The sequence below is a fragment of the Alligator mississippiensis genome, chromosome 5 (assembly GCF_030867095.1).
Source record: "Alligator mississippiensis isolate rAllMis1 chromosome 5, rAllMis1, whole genome shotgun sequence".
Lineage (NCBI taxonomy): Eukaryota > Metazoa > Chordata > Crocodylia > Alligatoridae > Alligator > Alligator mississippiensis.
In genome coordinates this window covers 12,422,106-12,448,490 of record NC_081828.1, presented here as the reverse complement: position 1 = coordinate 12,448,490, position 26,385 = coordinate 12,422,106, and the positions used below count along the sequence as shown (strand labels likewise).

At 43.1% G+C, this 26,385-nt stretch overlaps 1 protein-coding gene across 28 annotated transcripts in view; it reads left to right on the top strand.

Moving 5' to 3' along the window:
* Positions 1–26,385, top strand: part of DAB1 (DAB adaptor protein 1) — an 830,004-nt gene that overhangs the window by 701,982 nt on the left and 101,637 nt on the right. For all 28 annotated transcript variants that reach the window (XM_059727867.1, XM_019479247.2, XM_019479246.2 and 25 more), the window contains 2 exons: positions 15,632–15,771; positions 23,753–23,851. In XM_059727867.1, coding sequence (XP_059583850.1) covers positions 15,632–15,771; positions 23,753–23,851 — 239 coding nt within the window. The remainder of the gene's footprint in view (positions 1–15,631; positions 15,772–23,752; positions 23,852–26,385) is intronic.

Here is a 26,385-nt window from a genome sequence, read left to right as displayed (position 1 = left end):
TATCAGAATTGCAATGGTTCTAAAATAGGTTTCATAAGATCAGGATGACAGCCCATACATACATAGCGTTCCTTAAAGAGTATCCACTACTGTTGTGATTCATCTTGATCCCTACAGTACCTTTGCTGTGTTTTCACATGCAGAACAGAAAAAAAGTATTACTTGATCCTGCCTTCATCACCTTTCAGTTGCTCAGCTGAAATTTAATGCTGCTTCAAGGGAGAAATGTGCACTGGAAGAATTTGACCCCATCCGTGGCTGCCTTCTTTTAGAAGGTCACGTCCCCTTTTTTATCACTACAGTGTGTACATCACTCCATGCTCATGACAACAGTGGTGAGTGATTTGTACCTCCAAAACCTGCTCTCAGTTTCATCCATATAAACCAGGTGATTCCCTTGAGATTGCATATGACAATTAAGGGTAGTATTTGTCCCTTTTTTTATAATACATGCTAGTCACACGGTGGGATGATATGGCTAATGGTGTCCCAACAGGCACACTCTTCAGCCTCTGGAAAGCAGGAGGGTTAATGGTCGGTAGAGCACGATGCTATGAAAAATCTCTTTCCTCCCTGTCCACTTCCCTGATGTCCCACCTTAGGGATTGTAAATGGGATTCATTCAGAGATCCTGCCATAACTTCCTTAAAAGAAGTCATGCTTTGGAAATGGGTTGAAGATGTTAGTTTTTGACTTGGGTAGACTGGATGTGTGAAAACCTCTGTACCAAAGAGAATTTTCACTGTGTCTAGGTTGTTATAAGTATCCCTTTTCAGGGCTTCTCCTTTTACTTACAGGTAGTTCAGGGCTGAGAAGCTCATTGGCCAACTGGCTTGACCAGCCGTATCTTCTTGAGTTCAATGAATGCCTCTTAGATACTGGACTGATTTCACATTGTCAGAGCTATGTTTTCAAGCCTCTAACAGAATAGCTTAGTAACATTTGTAAATGTGTCTTTCATCCTCATCACCATGGGTTATTTCAAGGCCCTTCCTGTTCTGAGGACACTTTAGGTTGCAGGTAGTTGGGCCCTCGGAGTAATTTCCCCTTTATTGTTAAGCTCATTCATCTAACATCTGTCTCAAAAAATGCCTTCAGATTTGTTTTTTTCCAGTGGTTTTTCTTAAGTAATTTTTTCTTCTCATCCGGTTTCCTTGAGATGATCTTTCTGTTCATTTGTTCGTTTTATTAATGTTAAAAGAACATTGTATTGTTTGGCATCATGTTGCTAAGTGCATTGTGCAGCACCTCAAGAATTTGGTTAGTATGTGGATTATTGGATATGGCTCTTGAAATACAAGACTCGCTCTGATGCTCCGGCTCTCTTAAGGTGCAACGTGCAAGAGGTGCACAGACCCCGCTTTCCAGCCTCTGGAATTTTTTCCGATGAGGGGTGTTTCTCTTCTTATTAATGTTTTGCCAAAGGGTGATTGCCGGTAGTAATCTTTTCATTTCTGCCTCCTGCTGCCACTTTGACAATAGGAATGGCAGCAGGAGGCAAAAATGAAAGGAAGACATTGAAAGAAGCACTTTGCCACTGTTGTAATTTTGAAGTTGACAGTATTTTTTTTTTTTTTTAACGCAAAGTCTCAGGAAAAAAGCTGCTTTCCTCTTTGCCTCCTATTGCTTCTCCAACAGGGAGAGACATTCTGTGATGTTGGAGAGGCAGTGGGAAGCCAAAGCGAAAATAATTTTCTTCCTGAAACATCAGATTGCAAAATGTGAACAATTTAAAAAGGGAAATACAGCTGGCTACCATCAGGCAAGTACTGGTAAGGATTTCACTTTGCCAGGCAGAAAATAATTTTAAAATATATATTTTCTCACTGTATTAAGAGATGATAGGATAATTGCTATGTATCTGTTAACCTTATTTTTAAATATACTTTCCAGTTCTTCTCTGTTTTTGCCAAGTAGATTATTTTTGTTTGGAGTATTTATTACAGCCTTCAGGGGTCATGTACTGCTTAACAAGGTTAACAGGGAAGCTTCTGAAACCATGAATTTTAACATCCTCACGCTTGAAAAAAGTATTTTACTCCAGAAGATAAAGGAAATGAAGCTGATTTTTTTTTTTTTTTTTGGTTACTAAAAATTCCACAGCAAAAAATTACATAGCTGATGCTTCACCTTAACAAGCATATTCACAGTATTAAATAAAATCCTGATTTACCACTAACCCCACAGGGTGGAGATAGACCAGATCTGCAGTTTTCCCTCTAGACCAGGGGCGGGCAATTATTTTGGGCAAGGGCTGCTTACTGAGTTTTGGCAAGCCATTGAGGGCCGCATGACAGGCAGCCCAGGGCAGATTAATATTAATTTTCTAAATTTTTTAGGGGTGCCACGGGCCGGATAGAATGGCCTAGCGGGCCACATCCAGTCCCTGGACTGCATTTTGCCCACCCCTGCTCTACACCAATCCATATTCCTTCTACGTCACCTTCCAACTCCTCTTCAACTTGCTTCTAACTCCGGGTGCATCCAAGTGTTACATTTAGCTCGGCTTACCAAGGCTGTGATCGATCTGAATGCCTAGTTGTGCAGGTGTTCACAGGGCTTATGTCCCTCAAAAATGGTGCACCGGATCTGAGTTAGTTTGCCTCAGGAGGTGAACTACCTTTAGACTAAGAAAGGGTTAACCCCATCTCTGAAGGGTTAGCTTGGTCATGCAAATGCCTGTACATGTTTATAGCACAGATCCCAGGTTGGGAAAGCCTGGCTCTCACCCCAGCCCCAGGGCTGTGCCTGTGCTGTCCCTACCTCCCTGACCCTGACCTGGACTATCCCTTGGGCCAGACTGGGTAACCCTCCCTCCCCGCAGACCCACCAGCTCCCTGAAGGTCCACTAATTGCCCCCACCCCCATCCCACCAGTCCCTCCCCCCACCCTGATTTACCCCAGGCTGCCCACACTGCTTCTGGCAGCAGTGAACAGCTGCACAAATTGCTACCAGGTTAGGTTTAAAAGGCTTAAAGCAAGCCACCTAAACCTAAACTGGGTGCAGCAAATGCTTGTATGTGCCCACAGTGAACCACCACGCCCAAAGGGGAGCAGTATTGCCCCAAAGTGATCTTGTTTAAAAAAGTGACTGAAAAAGGAGCAGTTATGAAATGGGCTTTTTTCCATCGGCCATGATAGACCCTTGTTCAGAGGTGCGCAGTCTACGGTAAAGTTCGTGTGGGGAGAGTGCTGCGATTAGTTCCACCTGTGCAGTCACCACCCTTGCCCTGCCCTCTCTGTTTGGGACTTTAATTAGCAATCCTGTTCTCAGTGTGCAAACTGGATTAGGATCCAGGTATGTTTTAGGTAACACAGTGAAATAGTGCCAGCCTAGTTACATTGAAGGCCCAAGAATGTGCCTGGACCAGCAACCTTGGTTCTCTGAAGCAAAATGGTATCCAAAGCCGTACTAGATACAGTGCAACCCCCGAGGTGGCCATCAATCAGGGCCATTAGAGTCCTCGGGCAGTGATATTATGGCAAGCATTAGTAGCAGACGAGCACAGAAGCAGGCAAAGGTGGAGAAGCAGTATACTGCCTTTGACACTGATATATAGCACCTCTTTCTCAGTCCATGGATTCTCTGAAAGAATCATACCCCAGTGTTTTTTTTCAGATGCTGCCCTGGTTTGCTAAGGTTAGCTACTCTAATCAGAACTGGAAGTATACCAAATGACTTGCATGTCCTAAAACAAACTGCAACTCTTCACAGTCACTCATTCCCAGTGAATCCATAAAATCCAGTGTGTCTCAGGACACATAAAACAAATGTGAAATGACTGCAACCAGCTCAGCAATGATTCACAAAAAGAGGGGGGAGAGAGGAGGGGGCAGACTAAGTTGGTTAACTGGGTGGTTTCAGGGAATAGGCAGCAGCTATTGAATCTGTTGAGTATCCTGTCAGTCTCAGTTCAAATCTGACCCTTGCAGAGTAGGGAAGAAAAATGAAAGGCACACTGCTTTTTTTCCCCCCCGTATCCAATTTGTTCCGCAGTCCTGTTTGCTGTGATTGTTTGAAAGAGGGTAAATTACTGGGTTGCGGTGTCCTGTGTTACAGTAGTTGGTCTGTTTTTCTTTTCTCTGGTAGTTTTAATTTCTGAGATTAGCTGTTTGGAAAGGAAGGATTTTTTTTCCTCTTTGACCATGTGTGAAAAATTTGTCAACACCCGTCAGAACAGAAACCTTTCTTAACTTATTCTTTCCACTTCCTTGGGGAGTTAGCACATCCCATAGCGGGGCATGAGAATTTGGCATTTATGTGAAGTGAAATACTTTATTCCCTTTTCTCCCTTTACAATATGAAATAACCAAATTGTCTAATAGCCAGAAATCATTAACAGAATGCATGTGTATACTTTGAAGTGCAGATTTTGCATTGGTGTGTCACAGTGTGAGTTTGGGGAGCTGTGTGTGTGTGTGTTCTGCATTAGTTACCGTCCTTTTCATTAAAATCTAGTGTAATAAAATTAGGCACCTAAAGTCATTGATAGGCATATAAGTAGAAAGGTCCTGATTTTTCAGAGGGACTGAGTGATCACAGCTGCCACAAAATTAATAAGGGGTGTGAGAGTTAAGCAATGTTTCAAATCGGGCTACTCCTGAAGATACAAATATATTCATTTAGATGGCTGGTTGCTGGTGACCAACTTTCAAAATTTTAGGCTAGACCCTCAGCATCTCTAATTCATCCTCAGGGCTACTGAGAAGACTTAGGCAATAAAGTAAGTTTAGCCATGTTTCCACTTCCCCAGTGGCTGGGAGCTGAATGGTCCCAGGCATAATTTCAAGCATCTTTGCCACAGCTGAAGAAAGAACCTGCACCCCAACCCTGCTTTGTTCTGCTACAGCATGCCCTTCTCCACTTCCAGTCCTGTCCCTTATGTGGAGGGTTGGGAGTAGATATATGGTCAGCTTTATGGAATCCAAAGTTCCTCTTTGTTTCAGAGAAGCTTTGGTTGTCTCTGTAAGACTGCTTTGTGTTGCTTACACAACCTGAAGCAGCCAGAGCTGAGAATGTATCCCAGGGTTTTACTGTACCTCTTCAAAGTGCTATGTACAAATTAACACTAATTTAGGATGACTGCAAAATCAATCACAGAAATATAGTCATGGAAAATATTACTATACAGTCTAATTCATCCTTAAAGCAGTGCTGGTTTATTCCCTATGTATCCAGTAGTGCTCTTTTCAATTTCCTATAGAGTCTGTAGATATTAGTGATATATCAGAAATCACATCCCATATTCAGGTGCCAGCAGGAAGGTAAGAAAGGAACTGATTTGCATCTTTACTTACTTTTTCTTATATAAGGATTATTTTTAAATAATTTGTTCTTGTTTTGAAATGCTTGGAGAAAACAAAAAGTGTCACTGGGCATGTCTACACAAGACACTTTACTGCACAGCAGTCTAATCTACTGTGCAACAAAGTGTCACCATCTACATGTGTGGCATTTACTGTGCAGTAAATTAGTCTACTGTGAAGTTAGTTAATTAGATTAACTGCACAGTAGTTACTGCATGGTAGCACCCGCATAGAAACTGATCAATTCACAAGAAACTGGCGAAGAGAAACTGACCAAGAGCTCCTGGCAGGCACACCAGCAGTGGGCCATAGGGGAAGGGGGAGTTCTCTGTCCCAGGTCCTGATGCTAGAGCTGGGACCAGAATGGGGTCTCTTTCTGCCCACCCTGTTCTGGCGCTGTCGCTCTCAGCTCCCCATAGGAGCTGGGAGCTGAGCAGCCCCGGGACTAAGGAGGCTTAGGGCAGTGAAAGACTCTAGTGCTCTCTGCTTCCCCACTCAGCCAGGGGCTCACTGGCAGTGGTCCCACTTGTGGGGCAGGTGCCAGTGAGCCCCCTGCTGGGTAGGGATTCCTGACCAGCACAGGGCTGGGCTCAAACCTGTCCCGCTCCTGGGGTAGCTACTGGCAAGCCCTCTGCTGAGTGGGGAAGCCCTGCTGGACATGGGATTTGTTGGCAGCTGTGTGTCCTGATGTGCATGGGGCTGGGAGAGCTCTGCTGACTGCAGTGGCAGCTGTCTCCCTGCCCTGTGCACATCAGGATAACTCCAGCAAAGCTCTCCTGGCCCCGCGTGTATCAGGACTGTCCCCCATACCCCCTGCCAGCCCCTGGGCTAGTACTCCAGTGGAGCATAGAGCTCCTTCTGGCTGCTGCAGCAGGGGCAGGGCTAGGGCAGGAGCAGCCCTGTACCAGGATGCTCCTGTTGGGAGCAGATTTGTTCCCAGGTGAGTGCATGTGTAGACATGCTCCTAGGGAAGGCTTACTATGCAGTAAACCTATTAATAGCATGTGTAAATGTGCCCACTGTGTTCAATTCTATTCTGGGTATTGAAGAAGATCCTCTGACACCCTGCCTTGTTTAAAAGGTATATTTTTATTAACAGTCACTGACAGTGAAAGATTACATCAATTTTAAAGTTAACTTTTGACCAGGTTAGTGCTTTATAATTCCCAGGTGCTTGTTGTATAAACCTGACACAGCAAACTGAATTCTTGCTTAAATCCTGGGGAGCTTCTTTGGTTTCATGGAAAGTCATTGCAGAATTTGCTATGGTAACTTGTTTCTGAACCATGAAGCCTGCCTGTGCCCTGCCTCCCCTGACAAAATGGCTTTCCAAGATTTATGAAGACTCACATGGTAAAGAAGCTAGAAGGAAGTTTAATTACATCCAGCTTCTGGTCATTTTTATATCTGAGGATGTGACCATATTCTCTCATCTCAAGAGTCTATCTAAGAAAATAAAATTGATCAGTGAGCCTTTTGGCTAAAACTAAAGTGAATGATTTGTCATCTTCCCCTGCATTTATTGCCCATGGAATGTATGTGTTCAGTCAATGTCACCTCTGATAAACTTGCACTAAACTCTCTATCACTGAGATTTACCTGAAAGTTTAATCAAACCTGATTTTACACTGCAGCCTTCTCAGTAAATAATTAGGTTGTCCTCCTGCCATAGGCACAAGTACTTTGTACCATTAAGAAATAATTTAATCAGTTACTAGCCCATGCAGCCTTTCAGCTTTGGAGACACAAATGCAATGAAGTGTACATCTCATTCTGTGGTAGTGCCTACATAAAGTACAAAATGTTAATTTCAGAAAGAAAATATGTGAACTGTTCAATGGATTTAACTTTGAAACTCATACAGCTGGCAACCAGCCTACAGAGTCACCAATCACTGCTGAGGCGACAGACGGCAAATAAATGGGGAAACTATTTTACTTATCTTTATAATATAACCTTGGTTCCAAGAATTGGGATGTCTACATACTTCTGAATGCAGTTTTTTCATTCATGTACTAGTAATGCAAAATGCCTTAAAATCTCTAGATCACAATCGACAGTGAATAAGCATATAGAAATCTATTGTTTTGTTACCTAACTTTGTGCATACAATACTGAGAAGGCCTGACATCTGTAGTTAACTTACTTATATACTGACATATTCTTCCTTTGCTGGAGCTGTTAAAAATGCTATTGTATTAAGGAAGAGAAAAGCTATTCTTTCTTCATCTCAATATCCTTGGTAATACCACCCTAACTTCTAGTAATCCTACTCCCAGAGAAGTCAGTCTCGGTGCCGAAATTAGGAAACCAGACATTTGTTACTAGCTGCATCCCAGTTCTATAGGAGGGAAAGGGGGAAAACTACAAAATATAACAGATATTAGTAATTTATATAGTTTGTGTTTTTTGCATAAGTATCCTTTACCAACCTATCTTTCCATACCAAGAAACAACTGGGAAGTAATTCGGACTCTGGTGCCGGAGATGTTTCAATAACCTGCCGATGATGATAGTTCTGAGTTTTACTTTTTCTAGATCTGACCCTGGACTCTTACGAAGTCATCAGGGAAAAGTTCTCTACTTCAGTTTTATCTGGGCTGCTACTATACCCATTATTACTTCTGACAGTCATGAAACCCCCCTCCCCAGGGTTTTACTGGAAGAGGAAATGCATCAGTTTGACCTGACTCATGCAATGTCTGTATAGATTGTGTGCTTCAGCAGGGCTTTTTGGTTATTTTATGTAATAGTAGATGCAGTTAGCTATTAGATAAAAGCACCAAAAAGTCCTGCTGAAGCATGTGATCTGTACAGACATTGGGCAGGCCAGGTCAAACTGATGTGATGCCTCTTCTGGGCATGTGCTGTGCTCATCATGCAGGTGCACCAAGCTGAAAGTAAAGCACTGTTTTTGTTTTTCTTTTCACATCTGTAAGCAACCTATGTGTATAAAGAAAATAAAAGGCACAGAACATATAAGTAATAGGTCTGTGTGAAGCTTTGGTCCCTGATTTGATTTGACCTGATTTGGTGGCTGAATCTTTGAATCTGAATCAGATCGTAGGACCCTTTAATTTCTCTGAATCGAATCGGAACCCTCCAAGTTGATTTGGAGAGATTCGGAAAGATTTCACGATTTGGACATAGACACAGCTTTAAACGTTTTTTCTACATACCTCTAGGTAGCAGGTAGCATGGATGTTGCAATGCTGGGGCACACAAAGAGTCCCACAGAAGCGTGGGGGGCTCCCCAGTGCACTTGGCAGCAGACCTGGAAGTGGACCAGAAGCACTTCCAGTCCACTTCTGGGTTTGTCACCAAGCACGTGGAGGGCCCCCCTGCACTCTGGTGGGATGCTCCATGTGGCCCAACATCGCAGCATTTACAAGTCGCACTGGTACCTCAAGGTATGTAGAAAAAACGTTTAAAGCTGTGTCTGTGTCCAAATCGCTGATTCTCTGAATCAGCATCAAATCTTCAGATTGAGATTCAGCCGAATTGAATCAGGGACAGTGTTCCAAATCGATGAACCGAATCACTGTCCCCAATTCAGGCCGAATCCAAATCCGAATCGAATAGGGCCCACTTCACACACCTCTAATAAGTGACACGAATATTTTACTTTATATTTATGATTATATATAAGAATAGGCCAAATATTCAGCAGGTTTAAACTGCTGTTTTATCTCTAATATAATTGTATTAATGTACATCAACTGAAATCCAATGTGATGCACTTATGTGTCTAGGTATGTTTGGGTGTCCTTGTATACGCATCTCTAAGTAGAACGACATTAACACACGCTGAATGCAAAGCCTTTTGTATTTATCAATTAGCTATCTCTAGTGTTCAGCATATACTGTTTTTAGAGGTCATTCTGCCATGCTGTTTTGTATTGTCTACTACCTTGCTGCTATAAAAACACTAATTGTCTCCATGAAAATGTAGACTGTTTACAATGGTGATTGCCATAGGTTTAGATCCCTGTGGGATCTAAAAGAGATTTGATTTCATTTTTATAATTTGAATGTATGATGGATCCAACTTAGTTTATGTGTGTAAAGGACAGTGGTGGGTCATTCTTCAGAGAAATGGCTGCTGGCATGTTATTGATTTTATTGATAATATCATTATATTTTTACAGCCTTAAGCACAGGAAATTCACCTTATGCCCTAAGACATGCACACATTTAAATAAAGAATATAGCCATATGCCAGGTTATTGGTTTAGATTATTGGATGCTGTTAATGATGTGTAGTCCATGATACTAACATAAAGAAAAAACTACAGTGAAACTGCTTACCTCTGTAATGGCTTATTAAATTTCTTTTACTGTTTATAAAATATACTCATCTACAAAGTCCCTTGGTGAATGAATGGGGTTTAATATTATTGTTACTATATTAATACAAGCTTATTCATTTTGTTAGACCAGGAATCCAAGCTCAGACACCGTGTATAACCTTCTTGCCCACATCTGAGATTAAGCCCAGTGAAACATAGAGTTATGACTAATATTAAGAGCCTGGAAGATAAATCTTGAATGACCTCTGATATTACGAGTTTAGAATGGAGTTGAATAGTCTGAAATATGTGCATGAGCTAAAATCTCTCACCGTTGGCTATAATCAGACTTAGGGAGGTCCTGGTCAGTGTTTGAATTGAAATGTAGGTTAAATGGCAGCTGTTCCACTATCCTGATTGCAACCCCACTGTGCCCCAGTAATGCTGGCAAAGTCCTAAAGGAAATTAAAACCGACCCTTGCTTGTTTGGAATCCTGAAGGCATCTCACCCTCCTGTTCTCATGTTAATATGTTTCCATTTGGATTGTCTGCAATAACTTAGTTTCCCCTTGGGTTGTATAACAAATTATGGGAAGCTTTTCTATTAGTCACATCGCAGATCCGAGTCAGGACTTGGGTTCTGTTCCGAGCCACTTGTGTGATGCCATTCCTCGTCATGGAGAAACACTGGCTCTATCTGAAACATGTATGACTTAAAGGTGAGCCAGAGACCTCATAGTTAAGAGTGCATTTAAGTTTGAAAAGGCCATGAAGAATTTCCAATATGCTGCAAGTGATATGTTTCTTTCCTAACACTAATAAAGGCCATGTGCAGAAGTTCAGTTTCCACTGAGAGAATTGGTGCTCTGCTGGTAGAAGCCATGAGGGTACAGATGTTCCAGCTTTTTCTTCCGGGGCAAAAAATAGCTAGTCTGAAGAGAAAAATAAACCTGACTATCATGAGAGAAAAATCACTTCTGGGAGAGTTTCTCCCAAGAGTTGAACATCTGAACACTTTCCCCTGGCTGAACTCCTGGAATGAAGTGAAGCTGCAGGGAAAGACTCCCATCTCTGCCAGAGACCAGGGTAAGCCCAGCCTGGAGAAGGCCTGGGAGGCAGCTACTCCTAGCCCACCTGTAGACTGGGAGGAGACGGGAGGAGCAGTCACCTGGTGCTCCCGGCCTGCTTCTCACTCCAGAGTCGCCAGTGTGAAAAGCAGGCAGGAGGCTTTGTCTCACTGCTCCCTTGCCTCATTTCCGGGGCATGGGAAATCAAGCAGATGGAGTAGCACTGTAGGCTCCCTGCCTGTTTCTCACTTTGGAGTCCCTGGATTGAAAAGCTGGCAGAGGGGTTGCCCTGCTGCTCCCTCCATGCTGCTCTCTGAGACTAGGAGCGGAGCAAAGGAGCAGCTGCTCACTGCTCCCTATCTGCTTCTCAGACTGGGATCCCCAGTCTGCAGGCTTTGTGTCACAGCTCCCTTCCCTTGCTTGACCGGTCCAGACAGCAACCACTGCTCCCAGCTCTTCCTCAAGCCCCAGTCTTGAAGGTGTGGAAAGCAGGAGAGAGGGGGCGGCTGCAGGCTAAATGCCTGTATAGTTCCTCTCCTGGAAAAATGTCTACCAGTTCCATTGGTGGAAATGAGTATCTGTTCGTAACCAAAGACACCTTGATAATGAAAAGTGACTGCATTTTTATAATCAAGTGTGTTTTGGAATTATTTCTTTTTTCCTTTGGCCTCAGAATAGGGCAGGACAATCCATTACAGTGTTGTTCATAGTCAAATCCACTCTAGGGCTAGGTACAGACATTCAAAAAGCCCAAGATGGAATTGATCTTAGTTGCACGGTTTTCTATAAGCGACGTAGTTTAGATCGGTAGCAAACTGTACACGCATTTGCCCTTTGGTGGGAGGGTGAATCTTAGACTGACTTCCACCATTTTTCAACCAGTCTGTGTGAGCCGAACTTCTGTTCTGTTACCTGGATAGACTGGTTTCCAAACAGTTATACTGGTAAAAGTGTAATGTCTGTACCTGGCTTTAGGGTCTTGGCATTACTGAGTTGGGTTTCATACATCATTAATATTCATCTACTTACAAACTGCTGTTTCCAGTGGGATTTCAGAGAAAGCTATTAAGAGATATCAGTCTTCAATTTATAAAAGTGTGTTCTTGGATTTGGAGGCCAATTGACAGCCTGTCTTGAGAACCCAGAACTTGCTGAGACCTGCACCAAGGTATGAGTTTGAAAGCCCTCTGCACCTGTTCACGACCCAGTTCACTGGAGGTTTGAAGTCTGGCTTAGCTAAGCACCCTCCAGTGCCGTCAGGCATTTGTGGTGTTGGTTTTAGCAGGAGAAAGGCAGAATCCTACACTAACATCTCAGTAGATGGGCGGTTATGGAAAGAAATGTTGTTTGTCAACTTTAAAACTGAACAAAAAGATTGACAGAAGCCTAGGATACTGGATGCATCTCATTCTACAGAACAGTCTTTGAGACAAAATAGAGGGGCAAGTAGAAAGGAAAGTGTATTGAGGAAGTTAGAAGAAGAATAAGCACAAAGAAATATGAGTGGGGAGCTGAAGGGGAGCTAGAGAAAGAGGGTGGAAATGGAGGAGGGGAGGAAGGCTGGATCCATTTGTTACACAGAATTAAAAACAGCAATAATTACACATTGGCTTCTAGCAGCTGCAAAAACACTTGGGGTTAGTTTGTCTGGTTTTTAATTTAGTGTTATTGCTGAGCCTCTTACCAACTTAAAAGAAAATGTCAGCCATGTAATTCAGGTATATCATATTTCTGCAGTTTCTGATACATATAGGTTACTGATTAAAAACTATCATTAGAATCATAGAAAATTAGGGTTGGAAAGGACCTCAGGAGGTCATGTAGTCCACCTCCCTGCTCAAAGCAGGACCAGCCCCAACTAGATCATCCCAGCCAAAGCATTGTCTACCCTGGTCTTAAAAACCTCCAAGGATGGAAATTCCACAACCTCTCTACCTTTCTAGTGAGAAAGTTTTCCCTAATATCTAACCTAAACTTCCCTTGCTGCAACTTGAGCCCATTGCTCCTTGTTCTGTCATCTGCCACCACTGAGAACAGTCCAGCTCCGTCCTCTTTGCAACCCCTTTGCAGGGAGTTGAAGGCTGCTACTAAATCCTCCGTCAGCCTTCTCTTCTCCAGACTAAATAAGCCCAGTTCCTCAGCCTCTCGTAAATCATGTGCCCCAACCCCTAACCATTTTCATTGCCCTCCACTGGACTCTCTAGTTTGTCCACATCCTTTCTGTAGTGGGGGCCCCAAAACTGGACACAGTACTTCAGATGTGGCTTCACCAGTGTTTAATAGAGGGGAATAATCACTTCCCTTGACCTACTGGCAACACACCTACACCAAGGCAGCCCAGGATGCCATTAGTCTTCTTGGCAACAAAGGCACACTGCTGGCTCATATTTAGCTTATTATCCACTGTAACTCCCAGGTCCTTTTCTGCAGAGCTGCTGCTTAGCCAGTTGGTCCCCAGCCTAGACTGATGCATTAGAAACTTCTCTTTTAATGGTAGCATGTTGAATGAGCATGTGGTCTGTCTTACTGCACAAGGGCCGAAGAGACATATTGTAGATGATCACACCTTAAAACTAAATCCCCATTTATGCTATAAAATCAATCATGGTTTGGCACTTGGTTATGATATTCCAGTAGTGGTAAAACAAGAACTACCTTGCCTTTAGTTATTGCATTTATGGGCACAAATGTAACTGATAGGGTCATATAGTGTTATAATTGTGCTATAACTGTATAGATGACTTTGTTATTTAGCTTGGATCTACATTTGCTTTCTCTCCTGCTTCTGAGGATGTTGTCTAAGATTTTTACTCATGAATTTGTAGTCTCTGGTCATTGTCTTTTTCTGCCACAGCTTAGAATGACTGTGTCATGCTCCGCTAGCTGACCACCACCCATCATCAATCCAACAGCGTCTTATTCTGCTTAATACATTTCTTAATAAATGCTTAATTTACATAATTGACATGGGAGTCATATGTAAGCATACAGAGCCATAAATTGTATTTGAATGCAGCTATTAATGTGGTGAATTAGGTTATGTTCAGAAAAGCAGATCGGAGGCTGGAATGGATATAAATGTGAAGCTATCTGAATGGGTGCAAATTAGTGATCATGAAGCAGAAAGAGAAAGCATTCTCGAATGTTTCTGAACCCAGAGTGATGGAAATATTCATATTAGCTAATGCTGCCTTTTGCTACAACAAGAGTGTAAGGTTGAAAACTTGGTAAGAATGCTTTTTGATTGGGATTGTATTTACTGCAAAATAAAATCAACTAGACATACTATTTACACATGTGAAATACTTATAGGAAAGCCTACTGATATGGTTGTGCATTGTTGTGTATCCAGATGTTCTTCAGAGCTTAGTGTAGCAAACGTTCTTTCGATGCTTTTAACTGTCAGTACTAACATCTGCCTCGGCATTTCCTTAAGGCATAGTTTTAACATTACTTACAGTTTCTGACTCTTCATCCATGTGCCATTAGTATTTTCTAATAAAATATCATTCAGAAGCATCAAGATTTAGCTCTCTGTTTAATCCCTTTTGGGAATATGGAGGAGAAGCCTAATTGATGGAGGAAGACAGATGACAAGTTGTTGAATTATGGTACAGTCACGTGTTGGGACTCTTTACATTTTAGGGGGTTTATACTTGGTGCACAAAAAATTGCTTGGAGTTCATACTTTTCATAAATGGGAATTATTTTTGTATGTTTAAACAAATTTAAAGATGCCAGCTTACATTTTTAATCCCTGCAGTTTAAATATAGCTTTAATGTTTTAACAGAAATTTTGCGGTGTTAATTTGTAACGTAGACTGTGATGCCTGCGACTACTGTGGCTGAAGGAGAATCCAAATGAGAGATTTTGTTTGCAAGTGTTCCTTATTTCATACATTCATGTTTTTCCCAATTAAACTATTGTAAGGACTTAATCACATGTATTTATGAAGAAGGGAGAAAACTAATTGCTTTGATATGTGCATAAACATTAGTTGAGACAGCAGACATTCATTAATACTACAACCGATTGCTCTGTGTACTGGTCAAGTCCCTATCAAAAAAAAAAGTTTCTGAACTTTTGTGTGTTAGAAGGCAGTTGCACAAAACCAATATTACTTTTTCTTTTGCTACTGCAGAAGGCATTTCTAAACCCCTGCCCCCAAAGCAACTTTTAAAAAAGCAGCTAAAACTGCATGGTTTTCAAATGTATGTGTCTATGTTAGATTATTTATTTAAATTGTAGGCTATTTGGAGCAAGGACTATTAGCATGACTAGCAAAGTGGCCCTCTCTGCACCCAACTATCTCAGTCAAAAGCAATTCCTTTTTAATAAGAATTTCACTGCTTCCTTCTCTGGCCTCTCTGAATGACTCTAAGTGATTTTCTGTTAGCATTTATGTTGTTGCTGTGTATCAAGAAACAAAAAGAATACCACCAGAAAGCAGGATTTACCATGAATTTGGAACAGCAAAATTGTATGAGCTGACAATATAATATGTTTCTTTTCCACTAAGTCAAATAGTTGTAATAAAATGCAGACTTGACAGTATTTTACTGGTAGACAAGCTGGTCTACAGAGAAGCAGTATCCTATTATTCTTAGTGTTGGTTTCAAGATGCAAAATTATCATGCGAATAGGGATTAAAACGCCCCACGCAGTTCAGAAGTATTCAGATCCTTGGGGTTTGATTCAAGTTCATCTCTTATTTCTGTAAACCTAATTGGCTTGCAAATTTAATGCAGAAGATTTCTTCCACTAACAATCCCACTGTGTATTCTTTTGAGGAAAATGGGGCCAAAGGATTTTATTGGACTAGTAAATTTCTCCTAATTTATTCAAATGTTCACATACTCAGGTACTGAGGTCAGAGCATAAATCTAACCTTTGTCTTACCCATGAAGATGAATTTATTTTTCCTTGACAACCATGCCAATTTCAAATGTTCACTTATGTCTTTTCAGGTCAGGATCGCAGCGAAGCCACTTTAATAAAGAGGTTTAAAGGTGACGGTGTCCGATACAAAGCAAAACTGATTGGGATAGATGAGGTTTCTGCAGCACGAGGAGACAAGTTATGTCAAGATTCCATGATGAAACTCAAGGTGCAGTGTAACTTTTAATATTTAATATGGCAGAATCAGAGAGAGAATTTCAATTTGAATTTTACTCCTTTTTTCATGACACTGGGACGTCAAATTCAATTCTGTGCTATCCCTGAAATTTTCAGGGTATATATATATATCTAAAATTTGGTCAAGTCTGTATAAATTCCCAACTTCAGTTTTATGTCAGCATAACTCCAGTGATTTCAGTAGTTAATCTTGATGAACAACACCATTGTGTACAGCAGGACTTTGTTTAGAAAGCCAACATTGAATATCATGACATTGAATAATTTTGTTACTTGAAAATGGCTGGAGAAAAAAATGATCTGATGCATGATTGTGAGAGTAATATTTAGTCATATTTTTTTTTTTACTAGACATGACTTCTAAACTCTGATCTTTCCTTTCTAGAAGCTTTAATTCTTGTCCCTAGCAACTGGATATGCTAAAGATATAAAGTGAATTAGTTTACTTTGAAATTCCAGACGGCAAACTTGTAAGACGATTTGGTTTCAATAAATCTCTCTAATAGATATAATGTATAAAAATAGCAGTTCAGTGTTTCATATTCTTTATTTAGAGTCCAAGAGAATTCAGGTTTGAAGAATTCAGTTTGCAGGAGACAATGCAGTTTGGCTTGGGTGCAAATTTAAGGTGCAAATTTAAGGTTCAGGTTCAAAATGACAGCTTAATGGTTGCTTGATGGCATGTGTAAAATGAGTTAGTCTTATGCCTCCCCAAAACCATCATCATGATTGGTGCCAGTTGGCACCTGTATACACACTCTGGGTTTTAATTTCTGCTGAGTTCCCAGCCGGTCCATGCCAAATACTAGAGTGACCAGTGCCTTGTGCTGGTAATAGACCTAGGAAGGAACAAGGTCTTGTGTAGCAAAATAAAGAACTGGGTTGTTGAACAGTCATGATTTGGGGGTGCTGCGAGAGAAGGGCATGGTAAATAGTAGAAGAGTCTCAAAGGTTTGGGGATGGAGAGGATGAAGCAGCAACAAGGGGAGACCTGAAGTGGACTGGAAGCTGTCAAGGTCAGGGGGGTACTTATGAGGAGCATAGAAGTTAGGTTTTTAAGGAAGTTGCTAGTGTGCATCTCTCTGAGTCATTTCTCACACTCACTGAGCAGCAAGAAGAGGAAATTAGTGGACCCATAAGTGCGATTCTTTTTCCACCTTGGGCACAGTGAGAGGGTTTATGGTGAGTGTTAAGCAGGAGAGATGGGGAGCAAGTATAGGGAAAGCTGGAAATTTGTTTTGTTGGGAAGTTAAGTGTTGTTCAGTTATGGAGCATTTGGCTGTTGAAGATCTAATATAGTTCCAAGAAAGAACACCCTCGGAAATTTTGAATCCAACAAAGATCTTCTATTTAGCTTCTTTCTTTCAGTCTTCTTCCCAAAACCTTACCAAACATAACTATTCAATAATATGGATTGTAACCAATCAATAATATGGATTTTTTTTTCCTCCAGCCATTTTCAAATAATAAAATTATTCAATGTTATGATATTCAATGTTGGCTTTCTAAACAAAGCCCTACTGTACACAATGGTGTTGTTCATCAAGATTAACTACTGAAATCACTAGAGTTATGCTGACATAAAACTGGAGTTGGGAATTTACACACCAGACGACAAAGCTAACCTCTTTAACAATTTCTTTGCCTCCATATTTTTGAGCAGGGACTGGAACCCAGGGGAGGCACTGCCAGGCCTATAGTCAGTGAGGACCTAGTCAGGGAACTTCTGGTGGGACTAGACATGTTCAAATCAGCAGGTCCTGATGATCTCCACCCCCCCGAGTGCTGAAGGAATTAGCAGAGGTCATTGTGGGACCCCTGGCACGGCTTTACGAGCACTCGTGGTGCTCTGGTGAGGTGCCGGAGGACTGGAAAAGGGCCAGCGTGGTTCCCATTTTCAAAAAAAGGAGGAAAAAGAAAACTATAGGCCCGTTAGTCTTCCCTCGGTCCTGGGGAAGCTCTTTGAGAAAATTATCCAGGAGCACATCTGCAAGGGACCAGCAGGGAAGGTTATGTTTGGGTGCAATCAACATGGGTTCATTAGAGGCAGGTCCTGTCAGACCAACCTGATGGCCTTCTATGACCAGGTCACAAAATCCTTAGACCAGGTGTCGCGGTGGACGTAGTTTTTCTGGACTTTAGGAAGGCCTTCGACACTGTCTCTCGCCCCATTCTCATTAAGAAATTAGGCGACTGTGGTAGCAATGCCTACACAGTCAGATGGATCACAAATTGGCTGGAGGGCCACACCCAGAGTGGTGTTGGATGGGTCTTTTTCGATCTGGAGGGATGTGGGCAGTGGGGGCCCCCAGGGCTTGGTCCCTGAGCCTGCACTGTTCAACATCTTCATCAGTGACTGGACAAGGGGGTGAAAAGCACCTTGTTCAAATTTGTAGATGACACTAAGATGTGGGGAGAAGTGGGCATGCTGGAGGAGAGGGACAGGCTGCAACTAGACCTGGACAGGTTACAGGAGTGGGCGGATGAGAACAGGATGGGATTCAATACTGACAAGTGCAAGGTGCTGCACCTGGGAAGGAAAAACCAGCAGCAGACCTACAGGTTGGGGAACTCCCTTCCCGTCAGTGCAGAGGCAGAAAAGGATCTTGATGTCATTATTGATTCCAAAACGAACGTGGGCCACCAATGTGAGGATGCAGTCAGGAAAGCTAACCGCACCTTCTCATGCATCCACAGATGCATCATGAGCAGGTCCAAAGAGGTGATCCTCCCCCTCTATGCTACACTGGTCAGGCTGCAGTTGGAGCATTGCATCCAGTTCTGGGTGCCGCACTTCAGGAGGGATGTGGACAGCATTGAGAGGGTCCAGAGAGGGCCACCCGCATGATCAGGGGGCAGCAAGGCATGTCCTACGAGCAGAGGCTATGGGACCTGAACCTGTTCAGCCTCCACAAGAGAAGGCTGAGAGAGGATCTGGTGGCCATCTACAAACTGGCCAAGGGGGACCAGCAGGCTATGGGAGAGTTCCTGTTCCCCCAAGCACTACCGGGAGTAACAAGGAATCATGGCCATAATTTGACTGAGAGTAGATTCAGACTAGACATCAGGAGGCACTACTTCACAGGGCAGCTAGGATCTGGAACCAACTTCCAGGGAAGTGGTGCTCACTCCTACTCTGGGGGTCTTCAGAAGGAGGCTGGATAATCGCCTAGTTGGGGTCGTTTGACCCCAGCATTCTTTCCTGCCCATGGCAGGGGGTCGGACTTGATGATCTACTCAGGTCCCTTCCAACCCTACCAACTATGAAACTATGATTTGTTGGGTGGCACATTTTTGGTTTTCATAGACAAAAACCCCAAGAAATAGTGCACACTATGTGCTAGGTTTGAAAGCAATCAATATAGACTCAGGCCCCACCTTGTAAGGCTTTATAGATGAGGCAGACAGCATGTGGACCAGGGAAAAGGGATAGTTGGTGATGTAAAGCAGCATGAATGAACAGTGATGTACATCACACCTCTCATGGTTCAGCAATTTATTTATTTTTTCCTTATGAATAATTTAAAAGAAACGTATGAGCATTTTGTAATGGGAAGGAATTAATCCATTTTAAAAGGAGGGTCCTTAATTTCTCAAAACAGCATCTGCCACAAAATTCTAATCTTATTCATCTGTCTATGGTCCGTTTTCCATTCATTCCTTGGTTCCATCTGCCGATGAACGATTTGGGAGACGTATCGAGGTTATGAAGCTAGGCTGCCCTTTTTCTCCCTCTCTCATAGGAGTACCATTTCCATATCTCCATGATGCTTGATGCCTGTTAGCATAATGGAGAGACTTGCCTAAATAACGTTGTGAGATGACTAGAGCTATCAAGAACAGGTGGCCTCACAAATTCATATACTTGTCTTTGGAGCTAGTGCTATGAGCTTTTACCATTTTCTGCGAGGAAATAATTCCTCTTCATTTTAATATTCATGTCCTTCTGTTGAAATGTTACCTTCCACATTTTGGTCAAGTTCCATTAGAGGCAGCTTGTTCTTATGATCTGTGGGGAAGTTGGGAATTAGCAACTCCTGAATGTTAAGACTGGTTCTGGCATTAATTTGCTGTATGGCATTGGATAAGTCACTTAAACTTTCTGTGTCCCACTTTCCTATATGTTAAATGGGGTACAAATACTTACTGGTGTGACTATTATCAATTAGTTAATGTTTGCAAAGCATTTTGAAGCAGCAAACAGTACCAGATCTCAAAAAGAATCATTAAAGAGCACGTTGGGTAGAAGTTAGGTGCCTGAGTGATCCACAAGAACCCTGCCAACTATAAGAGTCTGTAAGTACCTTGCATCCTGCTATTGCACATGTCCAGAACGTCTGCTGTCTTGGCTGAGCAGGACATCTTGGCACCTATCTCTGCCAACGTCTATTTGGGGTTCACAAAGCAGGCACACCAATACTGAAGTCTTCTGAAGGGTCCAATCTGCTAAATATGCTTTGGGTGTCATAGAAAATACTTGCACTAGGTGGGGGAAAAAGATTGCTTATCCTGTATATAATCTGTATACAATAATCTAGTACAGAGGTTGTCAACTGGGGGTACTTGGGACAGCCCCAGAGGGTATGCATGGTGGTGCAGGGATGTAGCAGCTGCACAGAGTGGTGAATGGTGCTGGCAGCCATGTGTGAGCTCCCCACCCCCCTCTGCTGCCATTCACCACTCAGCACCACTGCTGCATGCTGCTTTCCTGCCCCCTGCTATTGCCATTCACCACTCTGCGCTGCTGCTTCCTCGCGCTGCCATGCACCGCCGACTTTGCATCCAGCTGGCTGTCCCCTTCCCTCCCTCCCAGTCTGGAAGGGGGTATGCTTCAGAAGGGATACCTACCAGAAGAGTTACACTCCTTTAAAAAGTTTGAAAATCACTGATCTAGTAGTTTGAAGACTTGCTCAGGAAGTGGGAAGCTGGGTTTATAGACCCTCATCTATCACCTCCCATATGACTATCCTGTTCCGCCAGGATCAAGGTTACATTTAGACTGTGGACACGCTTCACGCCTTCTAATGGAGCTGTGCTACTGTGCAGCAAGGAATGCAAGATTCATGATATCAGTGGGTGAGCAAGCAAGAGAAAGCATGCCTAGTGTTGAGGGCATTCTCCAGGGGTAAGAGTGGTGGAGTCCTGGCTTCTTTTCATGACACTAAATTAGTCTGAATCATGGAATCATAGGAAGTTAGTATTGCAAGGGACCTCAGGAGGTCATCTAGTCCAACCCTCTGCTCAAAGCAGGACCATTACCAACTACATCATCCCAGCCAAAGCTGTGTCTAGCTGGGATTTGAAAACTTCCTAGGATGGAGCTTCCACCACCTCTCTGGGTAAACTGTTGCAGTGTTTTACTACTCTCCTAGTAAGAAAATTCTTCCTAATATCTAACCTAAACTTCCCTTGCTGCAACTTGAGACCATTGCTCCTTGTTCTGTCATCTGCCACCACTGAGGACAGTCTAGCTCCATCCTCTTTTGAACCTCTCTTCAGGTAGTTGAAGGCTGCTATTAAATCCCCTCTCAGTCATCTCTTCTCTAGACTAAATAAGTCCAGTTCCCTCAGTCTTTCCTCCTAAGTCGTGTGCCCCAGCCCCCTCACCATTTTTGTTGCCCTCTGCTGGACTCTCTCCAATTTGCCTACCTCCTTTTTGTAGCAGGGGGCCCAAAACTGAACACAGTACTCCAGATGTAGCCTCACCAGTGCTGAATAGAGGGGAATAATCACTTCCCTTGACCTACTGGCAACACTCCTACACCAATGCAGCCCAGTATGTTGTTAGCCTTCTTGGCAACAAGGGCACACTGCTGGCTCATATTCAGCTTATTGTCCACTGTAACCCCCGGGTCCTTTTCTGCAGAGCTGCTGCCCAGCCAGTCAGCCCCCAGCCTGTCCTGGTGCATGGGATTTTTCTGTCCTAAGTGCAGGACTTTGCCCTTGTCCTTGTTGAAGCTCAAGAGATCCTTTTGGCCCAATCCTCCAATTTGTCTAAGTCACTCTGAATCCTAGCCCTGCCCTCCAATTGTCTGCTACTATTCTGCCCAGCTTGGTGTCATTTGAAGACGTGCTGAGAGTGCACTCTATGCCATCTTCCAGGTTGTTGATGAAGACATTGAATAAAACTGGCCCCAGGATCGACATGTGGAGTACTCCACTTGATACTAGCTGTCAACTAGACATCAAGCCATTGATTATTACACTCTGAGCCCAATGCTTTAGCCAGTTTTCTGTCCCCCTTACAGTCCATTCATCCAGCCCACACTTCCTTAGCTTGCCTGTGAGAATCTTATGGGAGATTGTATCAAAAGCCTTCTGAAATCAAAGTATACCACATCCACCAGTCTCCCTACATCCACAGAGCCAGTCACCTCATCATAGAAGGCAATCAGGTTGGTCAGCCATGACTTGCCCTTGGTGAATCCATGCTGTGACTGTTCCTAATCACCTTGTTCCCCTCCAAGTGTTTAGAAATGGATTTCTTGAGGATCTGCTCCATGATTTTTCCAAGGACTGAGGTGAGGCTCACTGGTCTGTAATTCCCTGGATCCTCCTTCATCCCTTTCTTAAATACAGGCACTATGTTTGCCCTTTTCCAATCATCTGGGACCTCTCCTGATCATCATGAGTTTTCAAAGTTGATGACCAATGGCTGTGCAGTCATATCATCCAACTCCTTCAGCACCCTTTGGTGCGTCCCATCCTACCCCAAGGACTTGTACACATCCAGCTTTTCTAAGTAGGCCCTAACCTGTTCTTTCACCCCTGTTGGCTGCTCACCTCCTCCTCAAACTGTGCTGCCCGGTGCAGTAGTCTGGCAGCTGACCTCACCTGTGAAGACTGAGGCAAAAGAAGGCATTGAGCACTTCAGCCTTTTCTGTATCCTGTGTCACAAGGTTGCTTCCCCCATTCAGTAAAGGACCCACACTTTCCCCAATTCTCCTCTTGCTACCAACATACTTGTCGAAACCCTTCTTGTTACCCTTCACATCCCTTGCTCGCTGCAACTCCAATTGCGCTTTGGCCTTCCTGACTTCATCCCTGCATGCCCGAGCAACGCTCTTATATTCTTCCCTAGTTAATTGTCCAAGTTTCCACTTCTTATATGCTTCCCTTTTGTGATTTAGTTTACTGAAGAGTTTGCTGCTAAGCCAAGCTGGTCTTCTGCTATACTTGTTAGTCTTCCTGAGCACTGGGATGGTTTGTTCCTGCACTCCCAGTAAGGCTCCTTTGAAGTACAGCTGGCTCTCCTGGATTCCTGTCCCCCCTCAGTCTGGCCATCCCCCCTCGGTCTCCTCTCCCCCTCAGTCTGGTAGCACTGGTGAGTGTTAGAAGTAGAACTTTAAGGAGAAATTGCTACGTGGACCCTGGTCATTTCTCAATGGCAGTAGTATGCAGAATACACGGGCAGCAAATGCACCCTCTATGTGGCAGACCCCAGTTATAGGGTAAGCTTATGAAAGCAACCATCCCATTTTTTTCAGTCAGCACATTGGCAAGGGAGATTTTCAGCAATGAATGCTCGGTTTGCTCGTTCAAGATTGTTCTACTTCATAAAGGAGAGCAGTAGGGGGGAGGTTTGGGGTCTTTTTCCTTTTGTTTTTAAAAAAATAAGCAGAAAAAAAAAACTTGAAGAGGGAAAATGCTTGCTAGAAATCATGGGTTACCATTATTAGCTCAAATAATAACAAATTGTAGGGAGTATTAACCAGCTCAGAGAACTGGGTAGGGCTTTCTACAGAGAGTTCAGTTGACATGGGCTGAGGAGCATGAGGAAAATGAGTAAAAAAGAGTGGCAATGTCCCTGGATCAGGCTTTAAATTGTGCCTTCACAGAATAACAAAGAGTCTGTGTTCAGCTTTGCTACCAAAGCCCATTTCATGGTATACTTACCAGAAAGCAAAACTAAAAAAATGATGAAACCAACACAACAATTTTTGTCTCTACAGGGAATTGTTGCTGCCGCTCGTTCAAAAGGAGAACATAAACAGAAAATCTTTCTAACCGTCTCCTTTGGAGGAATCAAAATCTTTGATGAAAAGACAGGAGTAAGTAAAGTAATCATGTGATGGAACAAAATTGAGTCTCTTGATGGATGTTTCCTTAAATGCTTTTCCTAGTTGGACAGTAATATCAGACTAACATGGGAATATATAAAGCATCTGACAAACTTGATAAAGCATTACCATATATCAAAGCAAGCAGTTAGTTAACTCGGGTGCATATTACACTGTAGTTTCTTATAGAGCCTGTTCTGGAATACCTCAGTGAGTCTGCTTACATGAGCAATGTTATTTATGGGCAGGATAATGTTACTTATGTTCGCAGGATTTCATCCATAGTTTGTTACAATGGAGGGATGAGTTATTTTAGTTTAAGATCATGTTGATCCAGGGGGGTAATCCAGGCTGACCTGGACAAGCTCAGCAAATGGGCAGACGAGAACCTGGTGGTGTTTAACACTGAAAAATGCAAGGTTCTCCACCTTGGGAGGAAAAACCTGCAACATCCTTATAGGCTCAGCAGTGCTACGCTGGCTAGCGCTACGGAAGAAAGAGACTTGGGGGTCATCATTGACCACAAGATGAACATGAGCCTGCAATGCGATGCTGCAGCTAGTAAAATGACCAAAACGCTGGCTTGCATCCATAGATGCTTCTCAAGCAAATCCTGGGACGTCATTCTCCCCTTGTACTCGGCCTTGGTGAGGCCGCAGCTGGAGTACTGCGTCCAGTTTTGGGCTCCACAATTCAAAAAGGATGTGGAGAAGCTTGAGAGATTCCAGAGAAGAGCCACGCGCATGATCAGAGGTCAGGAAAACAAACCTTACAACGACAGGCTGAGAGCCCTGGGGCTCTTTAGCCTGGAAACGCGCAGGCTCAGGGGTGATCTGATGGCCACCTACAAGTTTATCAGGGGTGACCATCAGTATCTGGAGGAACGTTTGTTCACCAGAGCGCCCCAAGGGATGATGAGGTCAAACGGTTACAAACTACTGCAAGACCGTCTCAGGCTGGACATAAGGAAGAATTTCTTTACTGTCCGAGCCCCCAAGGTCTGAAACAGCCTGCCATTGGAGGTGGTTCAAGCACCTACATTGAACACCTTCAAGAGTAAATTGGATGCTTATCTTGCTGGGATCCTCTGACCCCAGCTGACTTCCTGCTCTTTGGGTGGGGGGTTGGACTCGATGATCTTCCGAGGTCCCTTCCAGCCCTAATGTCTATGAAATCTATGATACATTGTGAGGAAGGGAAGAGGAACTTTCTATAACTTAATGCATTTTAAAGCGAATCAATAATTAGTTGTTTACAGTTCAAATTTAACCTACTTTGGAATTGCTAAAATATAATGGAAACTAGAGCTATCCATTTGCTTGAGGAAAATAGCTCTGGTTGTTCTGGTACAGATAGAAGAAGTATTTCATTATCCTCATTGTTTGATACTAATTGATATTTTTCTATAACAAGATTTCCTAGTTTTACAAAGCAGTGGTTGAGTGTCTTACAGGAAAGATGAGCAAGTATAAGGCACCTCTTAAAAAAATGTTCCAATATGAAGTGAAATATTAACCCTTGTCAGTGAGTTGGGAATCATTGGATGCATCTACACGTGCGCTTAACTGCACAGTAGAGTAATTTGCTGTAGGTAGTATCACAGTCTGTATGTGCGATGGTATTAGGCTACAGTGACCTAATTAACTCAGCCGTATGATAATACTCTTGGGTCAGTACTTTGTTACAGCGGTGAAAATAACTGTGGCTAGATGCACATGTAAATGCTAACCTGGGAGTAAATTAGGCCCAGGCAGCAGGGGGCCAGGCCCCTGCCTGCCATCTAGCCACACAGCTCCGCTCTTTGGGCACTTTTGTGCCTCAGCCAGCCCCTCCACTGCTTGATGCCCAGGGCTGACCCCCCAAGCCTGCTGCTAGCCCTGGCTCGAACTGCTGTAGTCCTGGGCACACATGTAGACACTACACCCAGAAGATGTTAACTGTGGTGCAAACTGTGCCAAAGTTTATTGTGCTGCACTAATTAAATGTGTAGATACGCTCATTGTTTAAAAAATATCCAATCAAACAAAATCATTTAAAAGTAAGAATACGGATAATGTTGGAAGTATTAAGGAGCTAATAGCAAATGATGTGCTCTGGATTGTGTGGTAATCACAGAGGGATAAAACCCAGGGCCGTTGCCTAGTTTAGAATAGCAGGTTGAGGCCATGGAGTCTCTCATGGAGTCTTCTCCAGCCAAGTTGTTGGAGTAAGCTCTGCGATGCATATAATGGTAAAAGCATTGGTAGAAGCATGAAAAGATATTTGCAGGTGTTGGTTTCCTAATCTACCCTGGCCCCAACAATACTTGCTCCAAGCATGCTGCCATGCATCATCTCTGCACCAAGCTGTTATCTCTTTCCTGTTGAGGATACAAGCCTGCGCAACCCTGCAAAATCTCCCATAGGTGAGAGTCTCTGTAACTGTGGAGTCTAGAATGGGATTTGCCTGAGGATGTCTTGGCTTTTTTCCTAAAAGTTTTTCTAAGATCCATAACCTCAGATGGTCAAAATCACAATAACCTTCTT